Here is a 26,687-nt window from a genome sequence, read left to right as displayed (position 1 = left end):
CCGGAGTTCACATCTCCTACTCTCTTTGAGAAACTTTTTCAACTTTGAAATATATTTCAAGTCTATCTATTTAGTTAAAAAATATCAACATATAAATTAGTTGTGTAACTTTCCACCAAGCACAAGATGAATTACAGATGCTCTTTCAGAGTAAATGGAAAACGGGTATAAAGAGTCTTAAACCCCACTGGCCACAACTAAAGAACTGTGAGTTTTGCTTTGTTTTGTTTTTGTTTTAAGATGTCTTAGGGTAAGTCAATTCTCTGTTTTTGAATCATCTAAAATAAGTTCTACATATTTGGGCAGTTCTGCCTTTTTATCCCAAACTACCATAGAATCCACTGGGAAATGGGAATACTCATTTTTGCTCTTCACTAAATCATCTGGGCAGCATAAACCAATATGTATTCCAGACCTTAATGTGCAGGCATACCACCTTGGAATACAATCTTATTCGATCTTATAAGTTAAGCAACAGCAGTTGGCCAGAAAAGGATGCACTGTGGTAGTGAGTGAATGTAGACACTAGACTTTCTAGTATAAACTTCCATATGTGAGGTTTAATAAATTTGAAAAGAATATAATTCTGGTAACAACTGCTTTACTCCGAATTCAGACAATTTCCAAAACATTTTTAAAAACCACAGATTTAGGAAAATTTTAGAACGAAAGAAAAGGTAACTAAAATTGTATAGTAGAATAGTAATTGTACAGTAATCCCATCTTAGGGCTCTGATCCATAAGGTTGTATTTACCTATTAATAAGTTCCATATCCTACTTTCTAGAGTTCAATGGCAAGAATTTATCTCAAATAAAAAATGGATTGATTCTGGCAAGACAGGCTGATTTTAATATGACATTCCACATAAAGTTTTTAATAAAATTTGTTACATGCTCCCAAACCATGAATAGCCTTGTTCTACATTTTTTTAAGACCTAGGTTAGTGCAAATATTGCAATCTGTAGGATGGCCTTTTGTAAATTAAATAACATAAAAATCCCAAACAAATATTGTTAAGTAACAAATTGTTCAAGTACAACAAACACAAACTCTTGTATTTTCATCAAGTTTTAAAGATTTTAGCAATTCTTTTGTGTCAATCCAAGGAACAATATCTGCCAATTACTCTCTGTAGGACTCTTTTGTTTTGATTTTCAGCAATTTAAATTTCACCTTATTTTGAAGTAGGAGAAAGAATTACATGACCTCTTGGGTTCTTGTCTTCCTGTGCTATCTTAAAATTCTCAGATAACTGATATATTTTGCCTTTTATGTTTCAATGTACAAAAGCATGCAAAGAACTGTACACAAGGCTTATTTCTGAGCTCTCTGCACACATATATTGAAGTTGATTTACAGGGCAAAATTAACAGTCCTGGATGGAGTCTGATCTTCTCTTGTTTTGAGAACAGTGTTACTATTATTACCTGCTAGGCACAGGTGAATTTCCTTATTGTGTTGTATTAATTACCAATTACTGTGTAACAAATCAACCCAAACCTAGTGGTTTAAGACAAAAAACAACAAATATTTATGGTCTCCCCATTTTTGTGGGTCAGGAAACTGGGTGCAGCCTGAGTGCCTCTCACACATGGTCTCTACTGAGGGGTTACCATCAAGCTGTGGCTGGGTTGCAGTCAGCTCAAAGTCCAGCAGGGGAAGAAGCTGCTTCCAAGCTCACCGAGCGGCTGCTGACAGGCCTCAAAACATCCACTTCCAACAGAGCTCACGTGAACTTCTCCACAAGGGTGCCTAATAACACGATAGCTGACTCTCCCAAAGCAAGCAACCGAGAGAGAATGAGAGCACGCCAAGAGAGCAAGACAGCGCCCAAGATAGAGGCCATGATCTTCCCCAAAGCCAACTTTGCTTCGCCCAGCCCAGGCTCAAGGTAAGGAAATTACATAAGTGCAGGGCATCACTGGAAAACCTCTACTGTGCATTATCTCGTCTTTATTCTCCTGAAACTCTGGATGAGGCCACTAAGGCTTAGAGATCTTATGACTTGCCCAAGTGGCAGGGCCAGGATTCAAATCCAGGTGTGTATCACACTAAGCTATTCTCTAAACCACAACAGTACAGTGCCTTCTCAGATAAGAACTTCAGGTACGGCTGGGGGCTTTGGCACAGTATCTGTTTTGCTATAAATATGTAGGGGTTTATTGCATTGTGTACACTTGTGCAGAAACTTGTCAAGATGCCAAAATCCCTCTAGATATCGTCTTTAAAACATGTAATTATCTTCTCTTCCTAAAAGGTAGGCCCAGGAAGGTTTCTGTTGTATTAACATACAAATGCTTCCCTGAAAATGCAACAGAAGCATTTAAAGAAAAACTGGCACATCAAATACATCACATATGCCTTAAAGAATCTGTAAACCTCAGTGGCTGTATATAAAAACAATTGATTACTTCTTTCTAGGTCCATAACGAAAGAAAGGGGAAATGTTCATAAAGGCACTGTGTAGGACAGACCTCACCTTGGGGTACCTCTGACGCTTTGAGAATCTGTGCTTATCTTCGTTTCCACTACTGAGAGAAGGGGCTACGTGCCCAAGGGTGTGCTGCTCTGCAGCTGGGATGCACACCTGATTCCCATTAGGAAATCCTCAGTATTCAAAATAGAACCAATGGAACAAAGAAACATTTAATCAAATGGAAGTTAGTGAGAATAGACTTTTTTCCTCTCATTTTAAATAGGGCTGCTCTTCTTCGTCATTCAGGATTTTACAGTGTGTACTTGATCACTGAAGCCTGGAAAAAACACAACACCATCTGTCTGGCACATTTTAAAACAGATTTATCCTACTGAGTGAACCAAGTGGGAAAGCACCTGTCAGTCCTCCTAAAATCCCAGCTGGATTGAGAAATGTAGGAAAACCCTAACCTTCCTTCTTGTAAGCAAGTAAAGGAGGTTTGGTTTAAATTAAGAAAGCTAAATTTGGATATTATTGCCTAAAAATGGTAATAGCACCTGCTCAAAGAGAAGATGCTGAAGAAATTTAACACTGGACACCTTCCAAACAGAAGATATGAGAAGTCAGGGATTATGGCAAAGCTTGAGAGTTCTTTCTCCAATATCCACTCTTCTTTCTTACCAATAAAATTATAGTTTAGTCCTAGGAAAAATGGGAACATCCTCCAGGTATCATTCCCTTATTGCTGCCAGGGGTAGCTAAAGAGACGTGAGTGCAAGTTGTTGGGGAGGAACTCCAAAACAGCTCCTTAAAGGTGGGACAGACGCCTGTCCCGAATTTTTTTCCCTTTTTGGTTCTTGCATCTTTCCTTTTTCCTCTATCACAGATGTGTTTACTGGAGCTCCAGCTGCCATTCTATAGTGCTGATCATGTAAGCCAGTGCTACAGATTAAAAAAGTACAAAGTCAGAAGGATCCTGAATCTTTTATGATTTTGTTAAGCTTCCGTAGCTTTAAACCTGCTTACCTCTGGACTTGCTTATGCCATTGTTATTTCTAGTTTCTGTTACTAGGAGGCAAATATAAATCCCAGTGCTAAAGGTACCAAGTTTACACTGTATGTGTCTACTAGTATAATAGAAACAAAAATTTACTTGAGGCTCAAAATGTTGTCAGTGAGACTGAAATTTCCACTGAATTGGAAATTTTAATTTGGGCACTGAAAAACAACTAATAGAATAAAATATCCTGTAATGGCTTAAGAGTATATGAATGGTAAAAAATAAAAATAAAATAATCATAATGATCACGTTATGCCCATCACCTGAACATATATGTATGCAAGTTGCATTGGCAAGTGCCTCTTTTATTTTTTTCCCCTGTTCTCTGCTAGAGTATTTCATCCACAAACTAGAAGAGTGAAAAACACCTAAAAATGTTAAAAAAAAAACATATAAAGGGGATGGATTTAAAACTACAGCAGTGAAATTTTGCCTAGGCAAGCAAGTTAACTTATAATATCTGGAAAGAAACATAAAGTTCCTAATCAATTTAAAAATTATGAATATTATGGATAAAATATGATAGTTTTGTCCCCAGGAAATTCCAAGCAATTTTAACTTTGGTAAGTAGACAGGACATTGTGGCATAAATATAAATATATATTTATATTGACTCTCTATCAGCTTCACACTCATTATTTGGTGTTCATTTTCCATTCACCATGAAATTTAATAATACATATATTTTAAGTTGTCACAAACCACTTCTGGAACAAAAACGTATTTAACAAATACTTCAAGACAGAGTGAGTAGAACCAAAGACATTCTGATCTCAACTATACAGTTAGGGAACTCAATAAAATAACAGCACTAACAGCTAACACCAAAAGTGAACTTTTTATGTGCCAAGTAATGTGCCAAGTAATGTAAGCACTCTACATGGGGTAACTCATTTAGTTCTCATAATAATCCTATGTAAAGTAGGGACTATTTTAATCTCCATTAAGCCAAGAAAGGTTAAAGTACTTGCCCAAGTTTATGAATCTAATAAATAGCAAAGCTCAGTTTTAATCCAGGAAATCTGATTCAAAACCACACACTCCTAATCATATACTATCCTACTCTCACTACGATGAAAAGTATACCTATGCTATGCTACAATGTTAAAGTTAAAAGGCTTTCCCATAAAATGCAACAATCCAGTAATGGTATACAAATGAAAGCAAGAAAAGACCAAGAATCTTCTCTTCCTTCCTTTAAAAATCTGTAGGGAATTTGCAAAGCAGAATTGGTGGCATTTTGGGTAGAAATTTCATAAACTGATGGTATATAGCCCAGGGGCATTTGTAAGGCTGGTATAAAAGGTATTATATGACTTCTGTTTCTATTTCAATCATTTACTTTTCTTGTCAACTAAGTAACAATGATCTTCTGTATTTGCTTTTTTATACATACAAAATAAGCAAATGATTGTAAACTAGAATTCCTAAATAACCATCTCAATTAATAAAAATTCTCATCACCTATATTTATATATTTATATTTACAGGTGAGAAAGGTTCAGAAAAATATCCGGCAAAGTAACTTAAGTGTAACCCATCTTCACCAAGCATTACAAATGCACTGGAACTGGGAAGTAAGATTAGTGAAGGTGGGGGGATAATTTTATTAAAAAAAAAGTTATCCATAAGTGAACACTGCATTTGAGATACTCCTGAAATACCATATAAAGTAGCAACACAGTCCCAAGACATCTGCTCTTTCTCCACTACAGTGTACAGTCTGAGGATCCACTTAATTAAGGCAATACAGCCAATGCATTGAAACGTTTTCTTCTTGTGTTTTAAGGTTAACAAATCCAGCCAATACACTGAAACTCTTTCTTCTTGTGTTTTAATGTAAACAAATGACATTATGCAAGGGAACAGAAGGATCAAGTAATCTAAATGGTGTGTGGTAAAACAAATGCAGACTATTATCATATAGAAATTCCATGGGTATGACCTATCCAAATGACTTACCACCTCATTTACTACATAGGTATCACTATGCTTGGATGAAAAATGATAGTTTTGCTGATGTATGCCCAGATTTCTCTAAATAAAAGACACGATGGAGTTTAAAGTCTTTAGGAAATGCCAATATAGTGACTCTGAATATAACCATATATATTAAAAATCTGTTAAATGTTAAGTATGATAAACTAAAAATCTAGTCATATTCTCTGAACAGAGGTTGGTTCTGTCTATTTTTCTTTGAAACTTTAGCAGTCAAAAGCTATATGGAATCAGAGGAAAGAAGCCGAGGGAATACTTCCTAACTTATTCTATGAGGCAAGCATTACCCTAATACCAAAACCAAAGACATGAAGAGAAAACTACAGACATCTCTCATGAACGTAGATGAAAAAATCCTCGACAAAATATTAGCAAATCAAACCCAAAAAAGTATAAAAAGAATTATATACAATGACCAAATGGGCTTTATCCCAAGTATGCAAGGCTAGTTCAACATTCAAACATTAATTATGGGGGCTTCCCTGGTGGCGCAGTGGTTGAGAATCTGCCTGCCAATGCAGGGGACATGGGTTCGAGCCCTGGTCTGGGAAGATCCCACATGCCGCGGAGCAACTGGGCCCGTGAGCCACAATTACTGAGCCTGCGTGTCTGCAGCCTGTGCTCCGCAACAAGAGAGGCCGCGATAGTGAGAGGCCCGTGCACCGCGATGAAGAGTGGCCCCCGCTTGCCACAACTAGAGAAAGCCCTCGCACGGAAACGAAGACCCAACACAGCCATAAATAAATAAATAAAGCAAACTGTCAACAAGTAAAAATAAATAAACACTATAAAAAGAATTAATTATGTAATCATCACATCAACAAGCTAAATAAGAAAAATCACATGATCATATCAAATAGATGCAGAAAATTGTGTGACAAAATCCAACACACACTTATGATAAAAACTCTCAGTAGACTAGGAAGGGTGGGAACTTTCTCAACTTAAAAGAGACTATCTACAAAAACCCTTGAGCTTACGTCATACTTTAGGTGGTGAACTCAAAGCTTTCCCACTAAGATCAGGTACAAGGCAAGGAAGGATGTGCCCTCTTAGCCACTCCTTTCATTATCATACTAGAAGTCCTTGCTAATGCAGTAAGACAAGAAAAGGAAATAAAAGGTATACAGATTTGAAAGGAAGATATGAAACTGTCTTTGTTTTATGATAAAGATGGCATGATTGACTCTGTAGAAAATCTTACAGAATTGACAAAAATTCTTAGAACTAGTGAGCAATTATTGCAAGTCTGCAGGATACAAGGTTAATATACAAAAGTCAATTTCTTTCCTATATAATATATATAATTATATAAGAACTATATTTTATAATTATAATGTAATGTAATAATTATTATATAATAATGAACAAGTGGAATTTTAAATTAAACACACAATGAAATACTTAGGTATAGATGTTAACAAATATGTACAAGACCAATATGAGGATGACTATAAAACTGATGGATAAAAATCAAAGAACTAAATAGGATAGATACTGCATGTTCATGGATAAGCTCAATATTGTCAAGATGTCAGTTCTTTCTAACTCACTCTGTAGATTCAATGCAATCCCAATCAAAATCCCAGCAAGTTATTTTGTGAATGTCAGTAAACTGATTCTAAAGTTTATATGGAGACGCAAAAGACCCAACTCAATATTGAAGGAGAAGAACAACATTGGAGGACTGATGCTGCCAGACTTCAAGACTTACTATAAAGCTACAGTAATCAAGACAGTGTGGTACTGATGAAAGAATAGACAAATAGATCAATGAACAGAATAGAGAGTACAGAAATAGACCCCCATAAATATATCAACTGATCTCTGACAAATGAGCAAAGACAATACAATTGAAAAAAGATTGTCTTTTCAACAAATGCTGCTGGAAAAACTGGACATCAAAGGGCAAAAAAAAAAAAAGAATCTAGATACAGATCTTATTCCCTTCACAAAACTTAACTCAAAATGGATCACAGACCTAAAAGTATATTGCAAAACTATGAAACTCCTAGGTGACAACATAGGAGAAACCCTAAATGACCTTGGGTATGGTGATGACTTTTTATAAACAATAATGAAGACACAATCCATGCAATAATTGATAAGCCATAATTCATTAAAATTAATGATTTCTGTCCTGTGAAAGACAGTATCAAGAGGATGAGAAGACAAGTCACAGACTGGGAGAAAATATTTCAAAAGACATATCTGACAAAAGCCTATAATTCAAATATACAATGAATTCTTAAAAATCAACAATAAGGGGGCTTCCCTGGTGGCACAGTGGTTGAGAATCTGCCTGCCAATGCAGAGGACACGGATTCGAGCCCTGGTCTGGGAAGATCCCACATGCCGTGGAGCAACTAGGCCCGTGAGCCACAACTACTGAGCCTGTGCGTCTGGAGCTTGTGCTCCGCAACAAGAGAGGCCGCAACAGTGAGAGGCCCGCGCACCGCGATGAAGAGTGGCCCCTGCTCGCCACAACTAGAGAAAGCCCTTGCACAGAAACGAAGGCCCAACACAGCCAAAAATAAATAACTAAAATTAAAAAAAATCAACAATAAGAAAATAACCTGATTAAAAAAATGGGTCAAAGACCTTAGCAAATACCTCACCAAAGCAGATAACTAGATGGCAAACAAACATACGAAAAGATGTTCCACATCATGTGTCCTCAGAGAAACGCATACTGAAATGAGATACCACTACACACTTATTAGAATGACCAAAATCTGGAAAACTGACATCACCAAACGGTGGTGGGGATATGGAGCAACTCTTATTCATTGCTGGTGGGAATGCAAAATGGTGCAGCCACTTTGGAAGGCAATTTGGTGGTTTCTTACAAAACTAAACATACTCTTCTCATATGGTCCAGCAATTGTGCTCCTTGGTATTTACCCAAAGGAGTTGAAAATTTATGTCCACACAAAAACCTGAACATGGATGTTTATAGCAGCTTTCTTCACAATTGCCAAAACTTGAAAGCAACTAAGATGTCCTCCAATAGGTGAATGGATAAACTGCAGTACATTCAGGCAATGGAATATTATTCAGCACAAAAAAGAAATGAGCTATCAAATCATGAAAGGACATGGAGGAAAGTTAAATGCCTATTAACAAGAGCAAGAAGTCTATCTGTTCCTCTCTTTCTTTAAACTTTTATATTCATCCAGCATTCCCTACCATTTTTATCCTAGTAATATATCTTATGCTTAAAACTCAATAGTGATCACTCCATTTACTTCTCTGAAATGTATATATTTAAAAATTAAAAAGACTTGCTATGATCATAAATCCATTGAGCCTTTTCAGAGATTAAATTATAATTTCTGAAGTCCCTTCACTGTGAGATCATCAGAGATGACATTAATTAAGGACTGCTCAATTATAAGTCCATGATAGCATTTGATATAGTCACCCCTCCATGTAAATCATTTTTTTCACTTTCCTTCTGGGCAAAATTTTAAAACTTCACTTCCTAACAGTCTTCCCATTGCTCACTTTGCTTCAGCCATCGGGGCTGACTAAATGTTTGCTGAATTTATTGAATAAAGAACAAAAAGAGAAGAGATACTTACTAATTTATTTTAGTAACTGTACTTTAGAAAAAAATACCGTAATACATTTTCAAAATTTTCAAGAGTCAAATGGTATATTTACCTTCAAAAAGATGTATAAATTATTTTAAATGATTTTAAAAACCTGCAAATTATTTTATAAAATACTCAGTACACTAGTGATGGTATTCTTTAAATTTACATAATCTATTAATAAAATACAATATCACATGAAATAGAGGTTTGCATTGTAAATAATTGATAACTGAGTGCCTTTATTTTTATGGTACATAATCAGGACGAACGGGGGAATAAAAGGATTAGTAACGATAATGTATAAAATTATTTGAAAATTATATACATTTTGAAATTCATAACAAAACAATAAAATGAACAAATTGTCAAGTTTCTATCACTGAAAACCAGGAACTGTTATTGGGAATCACTCATTTTCTAAACTTTGTTAGATCTATTAATACAGTGAATGTTCCAGACTAAATTTTTTACGACATTGGTAATTTTGTGCTTCTAAAACCAGAAGAACTAATTAATGACATATTGAAATCTCTCTGAAAAGACAGTATTTTGGAATGACCCATTAGCATATAACATTCTAAGTCCTAAAACGTCCTGGAACCTCAAGGAGTGCTTAGTTGGATCTAAGGAGACTCCTTTCAGTGGTCTCTGGATGCATACGGTCTGCTTGCTTCAGTAGATTTTAACAACCAATTCTCTCATCACTATTCTCTGTGCATCTCAAATAAAATATTAGCTACTTGTATCTTTTAAGAAGTACTATTTGAATCTAGGCCACACTGTACAGATACAAATTTTCTCTCAAAAAGAACTTTGCCCTGGTCTGCAGATGCTTCCTTATCCATCTCTGAGTGGAGGAGAAGTGGCCCTGTACCAGTCACTATGGCTGAAAAACAAATTACCCCCAAACTCTGTGGTGTAAAACAACCATTTATTATGATCACATATTCGGTGGGTTAGGAACTGGAATATGGTGCAGCTGTGACAGCCTATCTTTGCTCCATGACGTTTGGGACCTCAGTTGGCAGACTTGAAGGCTAGGAGCTAGAATCATCTGAGGACTCATTCACTCTCATATCTGATGGTTGATACTTGTCCCCCCACACAGGCTACTTTCAATTTTGTCATTGCCTGGTGGTCAGATTTCACAAGTGAGTGTTTCAAGAGAGAAAAAGAGATAGGTGGAAGCCTTATTGCCTATTATGATCCAGCCTCGAAATCATGCAGTGTCATATCCATCACATTCTATCTGTTGGGGCATTCAGAAAGATCGGCCCCAGACTCAGGGGAGGAGAAACAGACTCTGCTGACTGACGGAGAGTGGCAAGAGAATGTTGGCCTGGAAACACTGCTGTGGCCTTCTTAGGAGAATACAACCCACCACAGATCCTAACTGGATGCTATTTTTTAGCATTCTCAGTTTCTTGAGGGTGTTACTTCTACCTCCGGTTCAGATGACTGCTGGAGCAAGTCAGTATTCACCTAAATTACAAGAGGTAATATCGGTCTCTGAATTATAGTCAGGAAGAATAACTTCAATATTTATGGGACTCAAAAGGTAGGAAAAATCAAGGTCGAGAAATAATAAATATGGAAGAGTAAGCAAACAATGATGGGATAACATATTTGAGAGACAAGTCATTTTCTCTATTGGTCTTATTTTCAACAAACCACTTGCAATTGGACTTGCCTTTCTTCTTAAAACAGTTGTAACAACTTCCTTAAAAAACACATCATACCACGTCTCCTTGAAAACTGTGCCCTTGCCTACACGTACGTTTCTGTCCCCAACATCTTGGAGTGCCTTCCTTAGCAAGTAGAAAACAAGGAGGGAACCAGATGCATGTACACTTCTTACCCTACTCACTTCACAGAAACCCCATTCTTAATCCTGTGGGTTTATACTGCTCTGTGAGTTGAGCAGCATGAAAATCCTCCTGAAGCCTCAATGCAAATGTTTCTCTAATCCTATTAAAGCCACAAAACACACCCAGATGAATGAGTAGGAAACTGAGCTAGAGAACTCTCCCCGACCCCAGTACCACTGTCAGTTTTGGCACTGACTTCATTGGTCAGCCTCTCCCTCTAAGTACGGCATGGCTTAAATGGGAAACCAAAACTCTGGCCTTCTCTGTCTAGAACACTCAAGTCAAACCTGTATGCTGTTTTAGCCAAAGCTCTGGAGAGGATTCTGAATATACTTTTTAAATGTAAAGAAAAAGGGTTGGAATAGGACATATAAAAAATAGACACAAAACAATACAATGGTCTATTTAAACTGGTTTTCTCTTTTTAAAACTAAGATATAATCATATATCATATATTTAAACAAAGGATTATACAGCAGGAAGCAAAATCTCTCCCAGCCCACCTCCTAGAGATCATTGATCACATTTTTCTTTTGTTTATTAAAATATATTTTGCATTACAACACACACACAGAGGTATATAGCAAAATATATTTAAATCTACAGGATCATATGATTCAGGAGGTTTTACAACCATATCAACAAATGTAGATAAGTATAATTCTTTTTAGTAAACACACAGTATTCCATTTTAACATAATTCATTTAACCAGTCCCCTATGGATGGACATTTAGGTTGTTTCTAATTTTGAAATATCAAAAAATAAAACTCTATTGGGTGAATATGTGCCACGGGATATTTAACAAAAACACATTTTCCAATGTGATAAGGACTGACTGTTAAACTTTCTGTAGTAGCTTAAAGGGCAGTTGGAAGAGAAGGCTTTTTAAAGATGTACGCATATAAGATGATACTCTACTTCACAAATCAGAAAAGTTAATCTGTTAAAATGTGTTGGTAGTAACAGTTAGGGCTTGACTCTTGTTAATGAGGCCCTTGGGAAAATATAAACACTCTTCCTGAATTCAAATCACGCCTGCGCACCACATTCTTGTCTTCAGCTCGAGCTTCTGGCGTTGCAGCCTGCAATTGAGGCCTTGCATCAGATGCCAAACTAAACATTTGGGAACAAGAATTGTAATGACCTCCTGTTTATGTTTGTTTGTTTTAAGTAATTTAAAAACATATAACATGAAGTAAAACACAGAAAAATTAGGATGGGGAAATAACTCTAAGAAATAGGAAACTGGATATCTTTCAAAGGATTTTCTTGGATATTCATACATTATTCAGAGCACATAATTAATTGTCAGTGTAGATTAGCATGACCTTTGAAACAGAGAAGAAGGAAGGAGAGATATGAATTCCATCCAGACATTAGTGAAAAATACAAAAAAATAAAATTACCTGAATGCATGGGACAAGAGAGAACAGAGGTTCATTCCAGTTCACTTTCCACATCTCCATGTCTAGTGAAGTTTGCATGACTGACTAATGGGCATTCTAGTGAAGCCACGACAGATTGATTACTGCTGTTGTTTTTTTAATCATGAACTTTTTCATGTAGTTAAACCCTGCCTCATTCTCTATTTTAAGAAGGGAAAATAACTGTCTGCCCCTGAAGGCTTTCATATTAAACATGTCAAAGCATATTACTGATGATGTAAAAAGCACTTTGACATGTTTAGCATGAAATACTTCAGTGTCAGAAAACTATTCTCTTCTTAAAATGCCAGATTGTTCTCAAAGGCCTGAAGGAGTCTGTGGACTTATTAAAAGAATGTGCTAACATCCCCTCCATTAGTCTTTACAATGTTCGTTCCTATGGAAGAAGGTTCCCTTTGGTGGAGTAGTAGTGATTGGAAGGAGGCCGGGGTTGGGGGGTGTCTGAGATGTTGGCAATTTTCTGCTTGACTTAAGTGCTGGTTACACAGGTGTGCTTTCTTTGTGAAAATTCATTGAGTGGTATTCTTAGACTGTAGTTAATTTCTCTTGATATTTAAAAGATATTAATGGCTTATTATTGATAATCAGCACAACCAAATCAAAAAAGAATGTTTCTACACTGATGAAACAGCTAGTTTTACATTATTGTGAATCACTCTGTTATGTACTTCCTAAGTACAAATGTTTTCTTAATACTTAATTGAGAGGGCGATATAATCAAGGGTTAATTTATATGCTTTTCTTACTTTCATGTATATTAGTACTATGTCTGAAAGAAAATACGCAATTTCCTCCAAATAATGACAGTAAAGACTTATTAAGCACTTATAACATGCCATGTGTCAGGCTCGTTTATATGCCCACTACCATTTAATTCTTAAAGAACTAGGAGCTTTCCTGCTGAGAAACACCATTCTAAGGTGGTACTTTCTGAATATTCAATAACATTCGCTATTGCTTGCACAGAATCTTCTTTCCTTTAGATCTGCAGGTTCTTTCACTTATTCAAGTATAGCTGAGGACCTATAATATGCCAGGCATGGTTCTAAACAATGTTGCAGTCTTAAGAATCCTGTCCTATTTCTCCAATGCATCTCTTTGGGGGCATTAGGGAGGACACACATCTGGGAAAAGCCTTGACAATGATGTTTTAAATATCTTTTAGTTTTATAGCATATCTGGGACTCGACAAAGAAAAGCACAGAATAAGGGGGGAAAGGCAGTATAAGGAAGCTTTCCGTACTTCAGCATGCTTAACTAATCGCTTCTCTGCAGATTAGATTTATCTTCCAACCAGTAAACATTCTGTGGTGCCTATTCTGTTCAGTATCACACAATTTGTCATTTATCGATTCACCAATTACTCCAACACCAATTAACAACCAGCCCAATTAATTCATAAACTCTATGAGAATCGGAGTCAATGCTTTATATTACTAGGGGTTGGCAAACTTTTTTGTAGGAGTCCAGGTAGTATATTTTAGGCTTTTTGGGCCATATGGTCTCAGTCACAATTACTCAACTCTGCTCTTGTAGCACGCAAGTAGCCATAGATAATATGCAAACAAATGGATGTTGCTGTGTTCCAATAAAACTTTATTAAAAAATAGGCAGCAAGCTGAATTTGGTCCATTAGTCATGTTTGGCAAACCCCTGCTTTATCCCACAGTATCTTTTATAGTGCTGGACAGGTAGCTGGCCTCAGTAAATACATCTTGCTTGACAGAGTCAAGGGCATTGAAAAAGGAAATGCAGGAAATGGGAAGGGAAGTGGCATTAATTCTGAGTTCTCTAAGGGGACATATCCACATTCCCTCTGCTGCTAACCTGGATTATACCTCTTCCTCTTTGAAATCAGATTCTACAACTACAGGGAATATTACTTCTACTGATTTAAGGAAATCATATTAGGAAAAGGAAAAAAAAATCTGACAAGAAATTCAAATTGATGAGGGAGCATAAACTTGCTCAGTGTAGTATTTTTTCCCTTGCAAGCAGAAAACAGTCATTTGTATATAAGGTAGGAAACTCCAATGGGGAAAAAAAAAGGCCCTATTCGTAAAAGAATGCATCATAGAAACCCAAATATGGGTGGTCCAACCAAGCGAAAGTGGTTGGCAGTGGGATTTAAAAAACAAGATTAACACAAGATGTTAAGTCCTGAAATCCATCTAGTCACAAACATGTGTGTTTTTAATGACATTCAGAGCCATTTCCATAAAATGAAAGAACAGAGGTTAATTTATTTCATTGAAAACATTATGAAAAATCTTAGAATTCCCTAGAACTAAGAACCTTTTATTATTTTCTCATGGCTGAAAACCATGTTCATCTGCCAGTGACAAGTAATGCTCATGGTTAGGTGGAGATAGAAGACTGATAGCAGCATAAGATGACAGCAAGGGACCACAGTACCATTTTTTTTTTTCAACATAAAATTGACATATGAGATGCGGACACAGTGAAGGGGCTCTTCATAAAACAAAGTTAACAAAATAAGTACAGGTTTTTCTCAGACCCTACTGAATAGAACCATTATTTCAGTAAGAGGAATCACCCCAGGCTCAGTCCTTGCTGTGACTGCCACTCTCATTCATTCATTAATATTTACTGAATGCCTACAAAATACCGGGCACTGGGGTACGTATTAGAACATACAGCTTTTTTTCTTTTAAAGTGCATCATTATTCTTTTGGGGAAACACACAACACCATTTAAAACAGTAAAATCGTTTCAGTTACTGTTAAGTGCTAGGGGAAAAAAATAAGTGCTAGGGAAAAAAACGAAGGCATGGCAGCTCCTGGGAGGAACGTGTGGTGTGATTTTAGCTAAAATGGCTAAGAGATAGCCTTTAGGAAAACTTTGGAAGATTTCAAGTTTGGTAATGTGATGATCAGATTTATGCTTTGAGAAGACAGATCACGAGATGCTGGATGGACAATACACTGCAGTGGAGAAGGGGGGCATAAGAACGGAAGCAAGTAGTCCTGGTAAAGGTGATGGTGGCCTGCCTGGTCTTATGACATAGTAGTGGAGACTGAGGAGATATTCTAAGCCATATCTGACCTGCCGAAAGATGAAATTAGCTTGGGCTAGAGAGGATGCAATGGAGAGGTGGTAAAAAGTTGATGAATTCAGTATTAATTTGGAGTATGTTTGTCAGTCTTGTTGGAAGACTATGTGAGTTGTGGAAAGAGGATGACTTCCAGGATTTAGGTTTGAGTGACTGTGCCATTTACTGAGATAAGAAAGACTTCTGAAGGGGAAAACCTGGCAGGGAATGGGTGGCAGAAATCAAGAATTCTGCTTTAGACATAAGCCCTTCTCACCAGCCCATGCCCTGAGGTCGACTTCACAAGAGAGGCAGTCTGGGTATTGTGCTCCTCCTGGGAAAAAATAATTATGTTTTAGCCAAAGGATTATGCACATAACAGAGGTTCAATAAATACACGGTAAGTGAATTTATGAAACAAGTCATTATCCAACCAGTTTTCAAAGTCTAATTATGTGAACAGAATTAGCAAGTTAGTTAAGAAGCATGACAGGCTTTCACAGAAATGATTTATTTGCATTTCTTACCTAAAAACCAGCTTCTTCACCCTCTCAGATTTCAAGATTCGACCCTTGGTGGCTATACTCCCTTCTACACTGGTACACTCCCTGCTGGTATAACTGTATTCGCAAGGAATAAAAGTGCAAGAATGAGTATTGATGCATTGCTACAGTTTGCAAAACTATTACCAGTCCAGAAATACAAGAAGAGTTCTTTGATCAAGACATAGATTTTACAACTAAGTGAAAATAATACTCTTTCACCAAACATTTTGGACTAAAACTAGCCTTGAAACAAGACAATACTATATTAATGTCTATAAGAAGTAGAAATTCTGTAACTGGGTGCTTTGGAGCCTTCCTTTTTTTCCTTTCTTGTTCCCATAATTATCAGTTTTGAAAAGCAATCCAAGTATTTTCATTTGGATAATACCTAGTTACTTATCTTTTTATATTGTGTATAGCCTATAAATAGCTCTTTATATATCATGTATGTTTAATTATATGATGATTATCTATAAATTCTTATTTTTTAAAGAGAACTTAATAAAATAAAATGATATAAGTCACTCATGTCACGATCCAGAACTAAGCTCTGTTAAACTGTGATATATATTATACAATACATCTACCTAGAGACTAGTACTCTCTTGTTGCTTGAAGGCAATAAATAGCCCTCCGTCTTATGAGATGACACACGCACCTCCACCCCTGCAACCCTTCCACTAAGATTTACACCTCTCGTCTTCAAGACCTGGCCCCCAGACTAATGCCATCTATCGAACTACATCATAATCCACCCTGGGAAGTGAGGTGCCTGCTAAGGAAAGAAAGGGACTATATCGCAAAGGCCCTGTAGGACCCAGCCAACATGTACCAGCAGGAGGCAGGAGACTATGTACGAGACAGTGCTGGATCAAGAAGAGACAGAATATAAGTTTGGATAAGGGAGAGTTTATTGACATGAGACCATTCTCGCACAGGATTTAATACCCTAGCAAGACTACATGAGATGACACTAAGACACTGCTACGATGGCTCTTGGAAGCATACAGAAAGCAATGGTAGGAATGCCACAACCTATGGCTGACAGTAGAAGTCCTATCACAAACTACACCACCCAGAAGCTGCTGGCCTAATAGTGATGGAATGATCTATTGAAGGTACAGTTGAGACTCCACCTTACAAATGATATCCTATAATCCATTCTCTAGGATATAGAATACACCCTAGATCAACAAACATTATAAGGAGCTGTGTTCCCAGAAAGTAGAATTCATAGTTCCCAGAACCAAGAGGTGGCAGTAAAAGTGGCCCTACTTATCATCATTGTTAATAATTGACTTGGAGACTTTGTGCTTCCCATTCCAGCAAACTCTAGGCTTTAGAGGTCCTGATTTTCTGTTGCTATCCCAACAAAGGACAAGTATAAGTCCCATTAAACTTTAAGCTGGTACTGCCACCTGGTCACTTCGGGCTCCTCAGGCCAAAAAACTGTACGCAAGGAAAGAAGGCAGGGGTTATTGATCCTGATCAGCAAGAAGAGATAGGGCTGCTACACAATGGGGTAAGGTAAGACTATGTCTGACACCTAGGTGATCCAGGAGGGCAACTCTTGGAACTGCCTTGCCTCATTTTACCTGTAAATAGACAAGTTCAGCAGCCATAGCCCGAGAAACACATGGCAACAGAGCCTTAGAGGTCTTATGACTGTGGATCTGGGTTATCTCAACAGGTAAGCCCCCAGAACAGCAGAGTTCAGTCAAGGGTAGAGAAATCTAGAAAAAGGAGTGGAGGAGGGAGATGAGAATCACTTGTAGCCTTGAGACCAGGTGAAGAAGTAGGAATTACAGCTCTTCCCACCAACTTTCCTTTTTTGTTTCCCCACAAAAGAAAATCAGAAGACCAAACAGAATCCTGGAGGAACTGTTACAAAAACCTATATAAAGGAAATAGACTTGAGTAGTGAAAGGAATGGATGGTAGACCACCACTCAGCGTCTACTTTCAGGACTAATTCCCATAGTTGCTGGGAATGTTGGTGGCTGGTGGGGCTCAGCTAAATCCCTCTCCAGGAATTGCTACCTTGACCAAGGTCATGCCCTCTCTCTGAGAGCCTCTCATATTCAATGACTGGTCTTTGCAGGGGTATCAAGGCCCAGATACCTTGCCTCAAGGTGATTCAACTGTAAAGGGCCAGCCCAGTTCCAGGACTCTATGGGATTAGCTGAAGCCCTTACACAACTGCATTGCAACTCCTCCCTTTGCCCAAACCTACTTCTTTCTCCCCACATAGAAGCTGGTCCTAAAAGAATTCTCTAATTTCCTGCACACAAATCTCAATCTCAAAGTTGCCTTTGGGGGACATACGACTTAAGACAAACTGGTAAGGCTACACTGTATTGGCTGATTATTAGATCTGGAAATGGCATAAAAACATGAAATCCTAGAGCTGGAAGAGACCAGGAAGACCATCCTGTTCAGTGGTAAGCACTTTTTTTGCTCCCAAAGATAAGTTCAGAAAAGTGGTGGGAGGGTAGGAAGACAAAGGAAAAACATTCAAAATAATTTTTATAAGTTCCTTGGAAAAATATCTTTATGACTTTAGGGTACTTATTTTAGTAAACAGAAGAACGTCATTGAGAAAATTAGTAGTGCTTTTGGAGACTGGTTTTGATGCCACAACTAGGGTGCTACTGCATCCACTAGGTAGAGGCCAGGGATGCCACTAAACATCCAATGGCTATATTACCCCCAACAACAATTAATTATCAGGACCAAAATGCCAATAGTGCCAATGTTGGGAAATCCTGGTTTAGAGGTCACCAAGTATAGACACTCATCATCTCACTTCATTCTTGGGATTAGGGGGATTACTGGCATCGCTTCATTACTGATGGCGAAATAGAAGGAAAGTGACTTTGCAAAGGTCAAAAAGAAAGCTACCAGTAAAAACCGGTCTAGTAGTTCATTCCATTTTATGCAATTTTTTCTGGCCCGGATGGCTGTCACTATAGAAATGGAGAACACTGGATACTTCTTACTTCCCTTAATCTCTTCCTTACAAATCAAGCCTATTTATAAAGCTTGATCTGCAGGCTCAAGATCGTTATTCGCTGATAACTTCAAACCCTTCATTATATTAAGAAGCTAAACCTTGAATTTCCATCAGAGAAAAAAAGTCATTTGCAAATACATGCATTGTACATTTACATAACATTTATTCCCAAAGTTTGATTCTAATAAAGCACCTCTACATTGTACAGAACTACTGGTGGATTTAATATACTTATATATAGCATTTGCTAAATATATTTTTTGCTTGTCTTTTACCCCTGAGAGACAGGCTCAGTAAGTACTCTCGCCATTGGTAATACACAGATCTGTCTACAGGGAGCACGGAATCTAGTGGTCGGGGGTATTCCTCTGGAGTACCAATTCTGCCATTTTCTAGTGGTATAACCCGAGACAAGTTACCTAAACTTTCTCAAAGCTTAAGTTTTCTTACCTGTAGAATAGTAACTGACTTACGAGGCCTGTTACAAGGCGAAATGCAATGACTAATAAACCATACACACTGAATAAATGGTAGCTGTAGTGAATATCTATTGCTTTTTGGCTTTCAGCATCTATCACTCCTTTTTAATGGCAACTTGAATTTCATTTGGGTATTAATTCTTTCCCATTGGATATAGTCTGATGGACTGTAATTAGGAATCTTGCCCTCTCCTAGCCAGAGGGCAGGTATGTAACCCAAACTAATCCAATCAGATGCTCCCTCCCTGGAATTTATACACTGTGTGGAGAAACAAAAAGAATACAGTTAGTTTTGTCCACTCCTAGTAACGGTAGTCTGCCCAGTTATTGTTGTTGTTGTCTTTTAATTGTGACACCATTGTTAATGTTGCTGCCTCTGAATTTCCAAAGATGACTTGCTTCTTTTGCCCATTTCCAAGTCGAATGTACAGCCTTCCAACAATTCTGCAAGCCTTGGATATCCTTTCAACAAAATCCCTTATCCTAATGTTAGCCTGATGCAGTTGTATTGCTTGTAACCAAAGAACCCTACAGGTATACAGGTGCTGTATCTCACACCAGCACCAAACAGCTAATCTAATTAATATGTTATTAAATTAGGTACAAATAAGATTAATGACTTCTCTCTGCCTTCAGAAATAATGTCTAATCATTGATTTGCCTTTTGGTTTTAGCCCTAATACATATCCACACACAGTAAAATCTACATAGGAATTGAAGACTGTTTACCTAAAAGAAAATTTTCCTGTGGAGCAAAGGTGCTGTTTAAGCAGTCATCTCTGTTTGCTCTCTGCTGGAGCACTTCTTGGTAGGACTTCAAGAAATACAAGGCAAATGAAAAGAAACTGCATTTCTGATTGATGTCTGATTGCCTGGTCCACAATTCTATAGGCTCACCTGAGATCTTAAATAAGAATCTTTTCAGATACAGAGGCTTTCATTATTTTTGGCTTTCCTTCTGTGTCTTGGATGTGGTTGCTCTTTGGGTATAGCTCTGGGTCAGACTCTGTGTGGTAAATCTGAATGTGCAATTACTGGCATCAGGGTTGGAGGAGAGAACTGCAGCAGTAGTGTAACGGCATGTTTCTTAAACAAGGAAAGAAATGAATAATCACTTTGGTTTTTGCTTTACAGATGCTTTGATCCATTTCATTTTTCACTGTGGGAAGGTAGAATGGCAATTCTCTGAGTTAACTTTAGCGTTCACTTCCCAGAATAACTCTTTCAAGGCCACGGAATATTATGCCTCCGTCAGCTGGGCTGCCATATGAAGAAGCCAGTAAGATGGCATTTCAGTGCAGGGCACAAAAATACTTTCTTTCCCACAACTTGGTATATAAAATTCAGTGCTCCATTAGCTTCCCACATCCCAGATCAGATAGTTCTAAAGGCAAACATAGTAATTCTTCCAGCAGGGAAATTTGGAAAAACTAAATACATACATAAGAAGGTCAAAGACGCTATGATTCTTGCTGAATAATTATGCCAAGTGTCAGATTTTTGTTAAAAAATATGAGAAAAGCCCATTAGCAGATGCTGCAATGGGTAACTGTTCTTATTTTCAGTATTACTGAAGCAGCTTTTACCAGTTATGATGATGCCTGTAGTTTAGGCTGTTCTATGGCACCACTGCTCATCTGTCATCTTGTAGCAAGTTTCTAAACAGAAATGGCAACTCCAAAAGGATCTCTACAGATTAAGTTATAACTATAGAGAAGCTGTTCTTCTGCCAAACTTACGTCAGTTACCTGCCAGACAGGGTAATTTTTCCTGACCTATAAATGATGAGTGAAAGATATGCATAAGAATCTTTTAAGTGACATATGCATTTCATTGCATATCATTTAATAATTGGTTCAAAACTTTCCTGGAAAAAAAAAAACTTATCGATGGCATAGAAATATTTAGTGATTATATAATTTATCCCTTTTCCTAGGAAATATTTTACCCCCTTGTGGTAAGGAAGCAATTGATTCAGGGTGGTCTTTTGATTATTCTTTCTTCTTAGTTGTATACCCCCCTTTCTCAACCCACTAGCTGGCAATTCTACGCTTTGTGAGAAGTATAAGGACCCTGGTTCTAAGGGATTTCATCATACTATGGATTATCATGTACTGAATACATAATAGAACTCATCAAAGATTTTTTTCAATTCCTAAAGTGACATTTTCAACATAATTTCTTATGGTAATAAACTTATTCATAATAAAATTCAAGTGTCATCAATTACTTCAGCAGGTACTTTTTAAACCATAATCTAATTTTACAATTTATAGCCTAGCTGAAAACATGCTATGAGATTTAGGATACATGGATTTCAGCCATAAAAGCAGAGTAAATGTTCTTCAGCATGTGGCTGCACCTATTCATTCTTTCCCTTCCCCCAAGGGGACCAGAAGAATGAGGTATCTCGGTGACTACCATTCTTCCCTACATGAAACTCTACTAGCTCCTTCTCACCAGAGACAAACTGGATGCTAACTACTTTTATTAAACTGCATGATTTTAAGCTTTCCTCCTTTTAAGGAGATTGTTATCTTTCAGTTCAAACACAATTAAGCTATACTCACTGCATTATATACTTTACTATTTTGCGAATTTTCCTTTTCCTTATTTTAAATCAGAGATTACTGTATTGTAGCTAAGAAAACAGGCGATGATATCATACTTAAAAAAAATATGATTTCTTTGAAATAATGCTGGATGTCAATCCTTTACAGGAATTGGCCCTCCATCATAATGCTGAAAAATGATATCCAGTTCAGGTGACTAGTTTTTGTCTGAATAAAGCATTTCTGTGGTGTTAACCTGTTGGAAACACATGCAAAATTACTGCAATGGCTTATCCTTGATGATAGTTTAAGGTCTTTAAGTAACGGGGAAAGCGCGAAGAAGCCTACCATTGACTGATGGACTACTGAATATATTTAAATATAGGGACCTACGGAATTCTGCCTTCATTTAAGAAAAATGGACAGAAGAATGCCAAGTTTTTTGTTAATTCATAGATGACGACAAGGAAAATAATTAAAAATACTTTCCTAAAATAGTTAAGGCAACTTATATATTTAAAAGCAGTTGAGTCAATACAAACTTCATTCTAGGGGCCTTCAGTGTCTACACGGTACTCAGACAAGTAACATCATTCTGATCCTAAACTGTGTGTTCATATCGTTGATGTCACTGTGGCTTGATGCTGTTTTTCCTTCACTTTTTTTACTTCAACCTCAAACATTCTCATCAGTCTGAAGTGTATTCAGCTGTGTGTAACAGAAATTTGACAAACAGTGGCTTAAATAAGAGTTTATTATTTAATGTACCACAGCCTCTAGGGGTAAGCAGTGCAGAGCTGGTAAGCTGGTAAGTCCAGAAACCAGACTATTTCCTTACATGGGTATCTTCAGCATATATTTTTTCCCTTTTGTTATAAGATGGCTATTGCACCTTCAGGCATTAGCCTGTGCTTGACACAGGAAAGAAGAGGAAGGACAGGCAAAATACATACTTGCAAAAGCTGTTCTGACCCTTTTTACTAGGAAAACAGTAGCTTTCTTAGAAGTCTCACGCAATAGACTCTTTTTGGCACCTCAGTGCCTAGAACAAGGTTACGTGGTCATTCAAGGCTGCAGAGGAGTTTGAGGAGTTGTGTGCTTGTAACAAACTATTAATGTGCTACCTTTAATAACCCTGGCAGGGCTTCCCTGGTGGCGCAGTGGTTGAGAGTCCACATGCCGATGCAGGGGACACGGGTTCATGCCCCGGTCCGGGAAGATCCCACATGCCGCGGAGCAGCTGGGCCTGTGAGCCATGACCATTGAGCCTGTGCGTCCGGAGCCTGTGCTCCGCAACCAGAGAGGCCACAACAGTGAGGGGCCCGTGTACCGCAAAAAAAAAAAAAAAAAAATAACCCTGGCATTCTGTTAGTAGGCAGAAGGGGAGACTTTTTATTATATAGGGAATTAGCACTGTTTGCCACAGTTCTTTAAGGCTAGATGAAGAACTACGGTCTCTACGTAGTCTTTTCTGTTACATTTCAGTCTTTCTTGACGTTCCCTTTTCTGAATGCTCAGAGCAATGACAGGCTGAGTTAAGTATTACAACAATCATGTACTGACTCATATAATGCACTAATTTTTAAATATATCTTTTGACTGATCATCTCATAAGTCCTTGAAAATGAGATCAAATTTCATATTACTTTTGTATCATATAAATATGATACTTGACTTATTGATGAATTTACTCATGAATTTCATCTCGATCCTATTTTCTAGAAAAGTAAATGACGGTCTATCATTGTTGCTTTAAAAGTTATTTCATTTGCAACAGCATGGATGAACTTGGAGGGCATTATGCTAAGTGAAATAAGTCAGACAAAGAAAAATACTGTGTGATATCACTTATACGTGGAATCTAAAAAAATACAACAAACTAGTGAATAAAAAAAAAAAAAAGCAGACTCACAGATATATAGAACAAACTAGTGGTTACCAGTAGGGAGACAGGAGAGGAGAAGGGGCAAGACAGAAGCAGGGGATTAAGAGGTACAAGTTACTATGTATTAAATAAATAAGCTACAAGGGTATATTGTACAACACAGGGAATATAGCCAATATTTTATAATAACTATAACTGGAATATAACCTTTAAAATTGTGAATCACTATGCTGAACACCTGAAATTTATATAATACTGTACATCAACTATACCTCAATTAAAAAGAAATTTCATTCTTGACCACTCCACAAGCAATCTAACTATTCTCTGAAATGCTTTAAGTCTTATTGACTCTCTACTCTTCCCTAAGCTTATAGCTTTTCTATCAGCGTTACAACAGTAAAACAAAACGAATGAAACAAATACTGTTCTGTGTTACACTGAAGCTCTTAGGGAGTGAAGTATATTTTAAAATAACTTTAAATCTAGCATTAAAATAACTGTGGTGTAAATCAATTATGACATCTATTTTACAACTCTTTCTATCTTGATTCTCCCTCTCAAACACTGTCTTCCAATTAGGAGAAATGAGAGTACAGACTGAATAGTTAACTTTCTCAACAAATGTATGAAAGTGCTTCCCTCACTACACTGTCCTGTTAAAAAAGTCTTTATGGGAATCTTTTCCTAGATATGAGTGTGGAGAAAACCACTGGTCTAAAATAGAAACATTTTACCCCTAAGAAATGCCTTTTTATTAATTTATGAACACATATTATATTTTTCTACTAATATGCTATGCATATTATGAAATACATATATTTTTTTAAAAAGTGAGACTAAGGCAATTGAATAATGCTTCATTGTATTTGAAAATCTTGGTTTAGTACATTGCAATACAGCAATTTGGCTCTAGATACTGTCTATTTTTGCACTTGGTTTTAAGGGCTGTCATAGCTGAAAAAGATGCCTCAAAATGATATGTGGGTCAAATCTGAAACAGTGTATAGTTAACTGTACTTACTAAATCAAGATTCTCATTTTTCAATTTCACCCGCAGGTTCAGTTTAGTAAAATTTTGAAAAGACTGAATTGAGTATTAGATGACACTAAAAACCTGTGAGAAAGTCATAGTATTTCCCTGTTCTGTTTGGTATTTTCAGGAGGAGGCCGGGTCATGTAGGGCCCTGCAACGACTCTGGCTTTTATTGAGTGAGATGAAGCCGTTTCAAGGTTTTATGCAGAGAAGTGACTAATATGACTTAAGTTTCAAAAAATGACTTTGCCTACTGTGTTAAGAATAGACTTTGGAGGGCAAGAGTAGAAGTAAAGATACCAATTAGGAGGCTTTTGTAGAAGTCCAGGCAAAAGACGATAGTGGCTTGGACAGTGGTGATAGCAATTGAGGTGGTCAGAATCTGGATATGTTCTAAGATAGATTTCCCTACGTACTGGGCATAGGGAGAGAGAAGTAATTCCTGAAGTTTAAGCTTAGACATCATCCTGGGAAGGGTTCTCTGATCCACGAAGATTTCATTCAGTCCCCATTTCACGGGCTCCTACAGCTCCCTGTTCCTCTTCCATCACAGCACTGTCACATGTGTGGCAATTTCCTGTTCTGTTCCCCCATATCTTTACTAGGCTATAAGCCTTGAAAGTGTAGGGACCATGTCTATCTTGTTTGTAGTATATACTTAAAATTTTCTTGGTATACAATTGTGTAAAACCTTACTTCTTATTTTTCAACAGTGCCATATCACCAATTCTATAAAAATAGTTCATGATCACTTAGATTTTACTATTAACCACTGTAATTAGATAACAGTATATTCTTCAGAAAATGGTGGTAGCTCTTGAATGATTATAGCAAAGGCATTTAATATTTTTCATAACCAAGGGCATGAAAAAGTTTTAAGAACCTGAAGTTATATATGAGAATTGCTATGACTGGTTTCATTTGAATGTGAGATTGGCCAGACCATATACCTTAAGACACTAATAGGTTGAGCGTAAAAGTAAAACAACTACAGCTTCAGAAATGGGGGTTGGGAACATTCCTGCGATGATTGTTGATAATGCAGTTCAAATTTCTATAAACAGGTCTATTCTGACATTCTTTTGTTAAGTTTTTGCTTGGTTTGGTACAGTATATACATACTCTGAGACAAAGTTCTTGAAACAGAACTTTAAAAGCCCAAAGTAAATGAACAGCATGGCTCTTCATGACTCAAAACTTGGCAATGGCATCAATTAATTTTGCTCTTCACCATACCCTGTGTGCTTGCTATGTATGAGCCTAACAAAAAGGGACAAATTCTTTATCATTAAAACTATTTTTGATAGGGCCCTGAAACAAAGAAGATACAGTATCTACAGTGAGCAGAACTCTCATGAGCTACTGGGTATAATATATTCCATGTAAAAATCCCTTTGCATATCTTTAATGCTGTTTCTGTTTGGAAGGGAATTAAATGTATAATTAGCCAATGGTGTCCACCCCTTAAGAAGTTTCTCAAGGTGGTGAGAAACTTGGTGAGCTTACTATTACATTCAGGGATTGGTTTTCAGCTGCTGAGGTACAAACCCTGGATTTACCAAAATGCTAAGCATAGATCCTTTTCTCAAGAGAAGACTTGGAGTACCTTAAATTCATAAGGCTGACTATAAAAACATCCCCCAGGTTGCCTAGTACACACAGAATCTGAGCAAATGGAGTTAGATTACATACATGTTTAATGGCATTCCTTCATTCATGAAACAAAATTTATTGAA

At 37.1% G+C, this 26,687-nt stretch overlaps 1 protein-coding gene across 15 annotated transcripts in view; it reads right to left on the bottom strand.

The window, feature by feature from the left end:
* The window catches only part of CCDC91 (coiled-coil domain containing 91), a 411,994-nt gene that overhangs the window by 43,739 nt on the left and 341,568 nt on the right, over window positions 1-26,687 (bottom strand). The window contains exon 13 of one of the 15 annotated variants that reach the window (XM_089920441.1): window positions 15,970-16,062. The exons of the other annotated variants lie outside the window; for them this stretch is intronic. Within the exon in view, the coding sequence (XP_089776567.1) occupies window positions 15,994-16,062 (69 nt within the window). The 3' untranslated portion in view covers window positions 15,970-15,993. The remainder of the gene's footprint in view (window positions 1-15,969; window positions 16,063-26,687) is intronic. 15 annotated transcript variants of the gene reach the window in all.

The sequence above is a fragment of the Delphinapterus leucas genome, chromosome 11, assembly GCF_059928025.1.
Source record: "Delphinapterus leucas isolate spDelLeu-1000000601 "Yukka" chromosome 11, BTC_Dleu_Yukka2, whole genome shotgun sequence".
Taxonomy (NCBI): Eukaryota; Metazoa; Chordata; class Mammalia; order Artiodactyla; family Monodontidae; genus Delphinapterus; species Delphinapterus leucas.
This window is presented reverse-complemented; position numbering and strand designations above follow the sequence as displayed.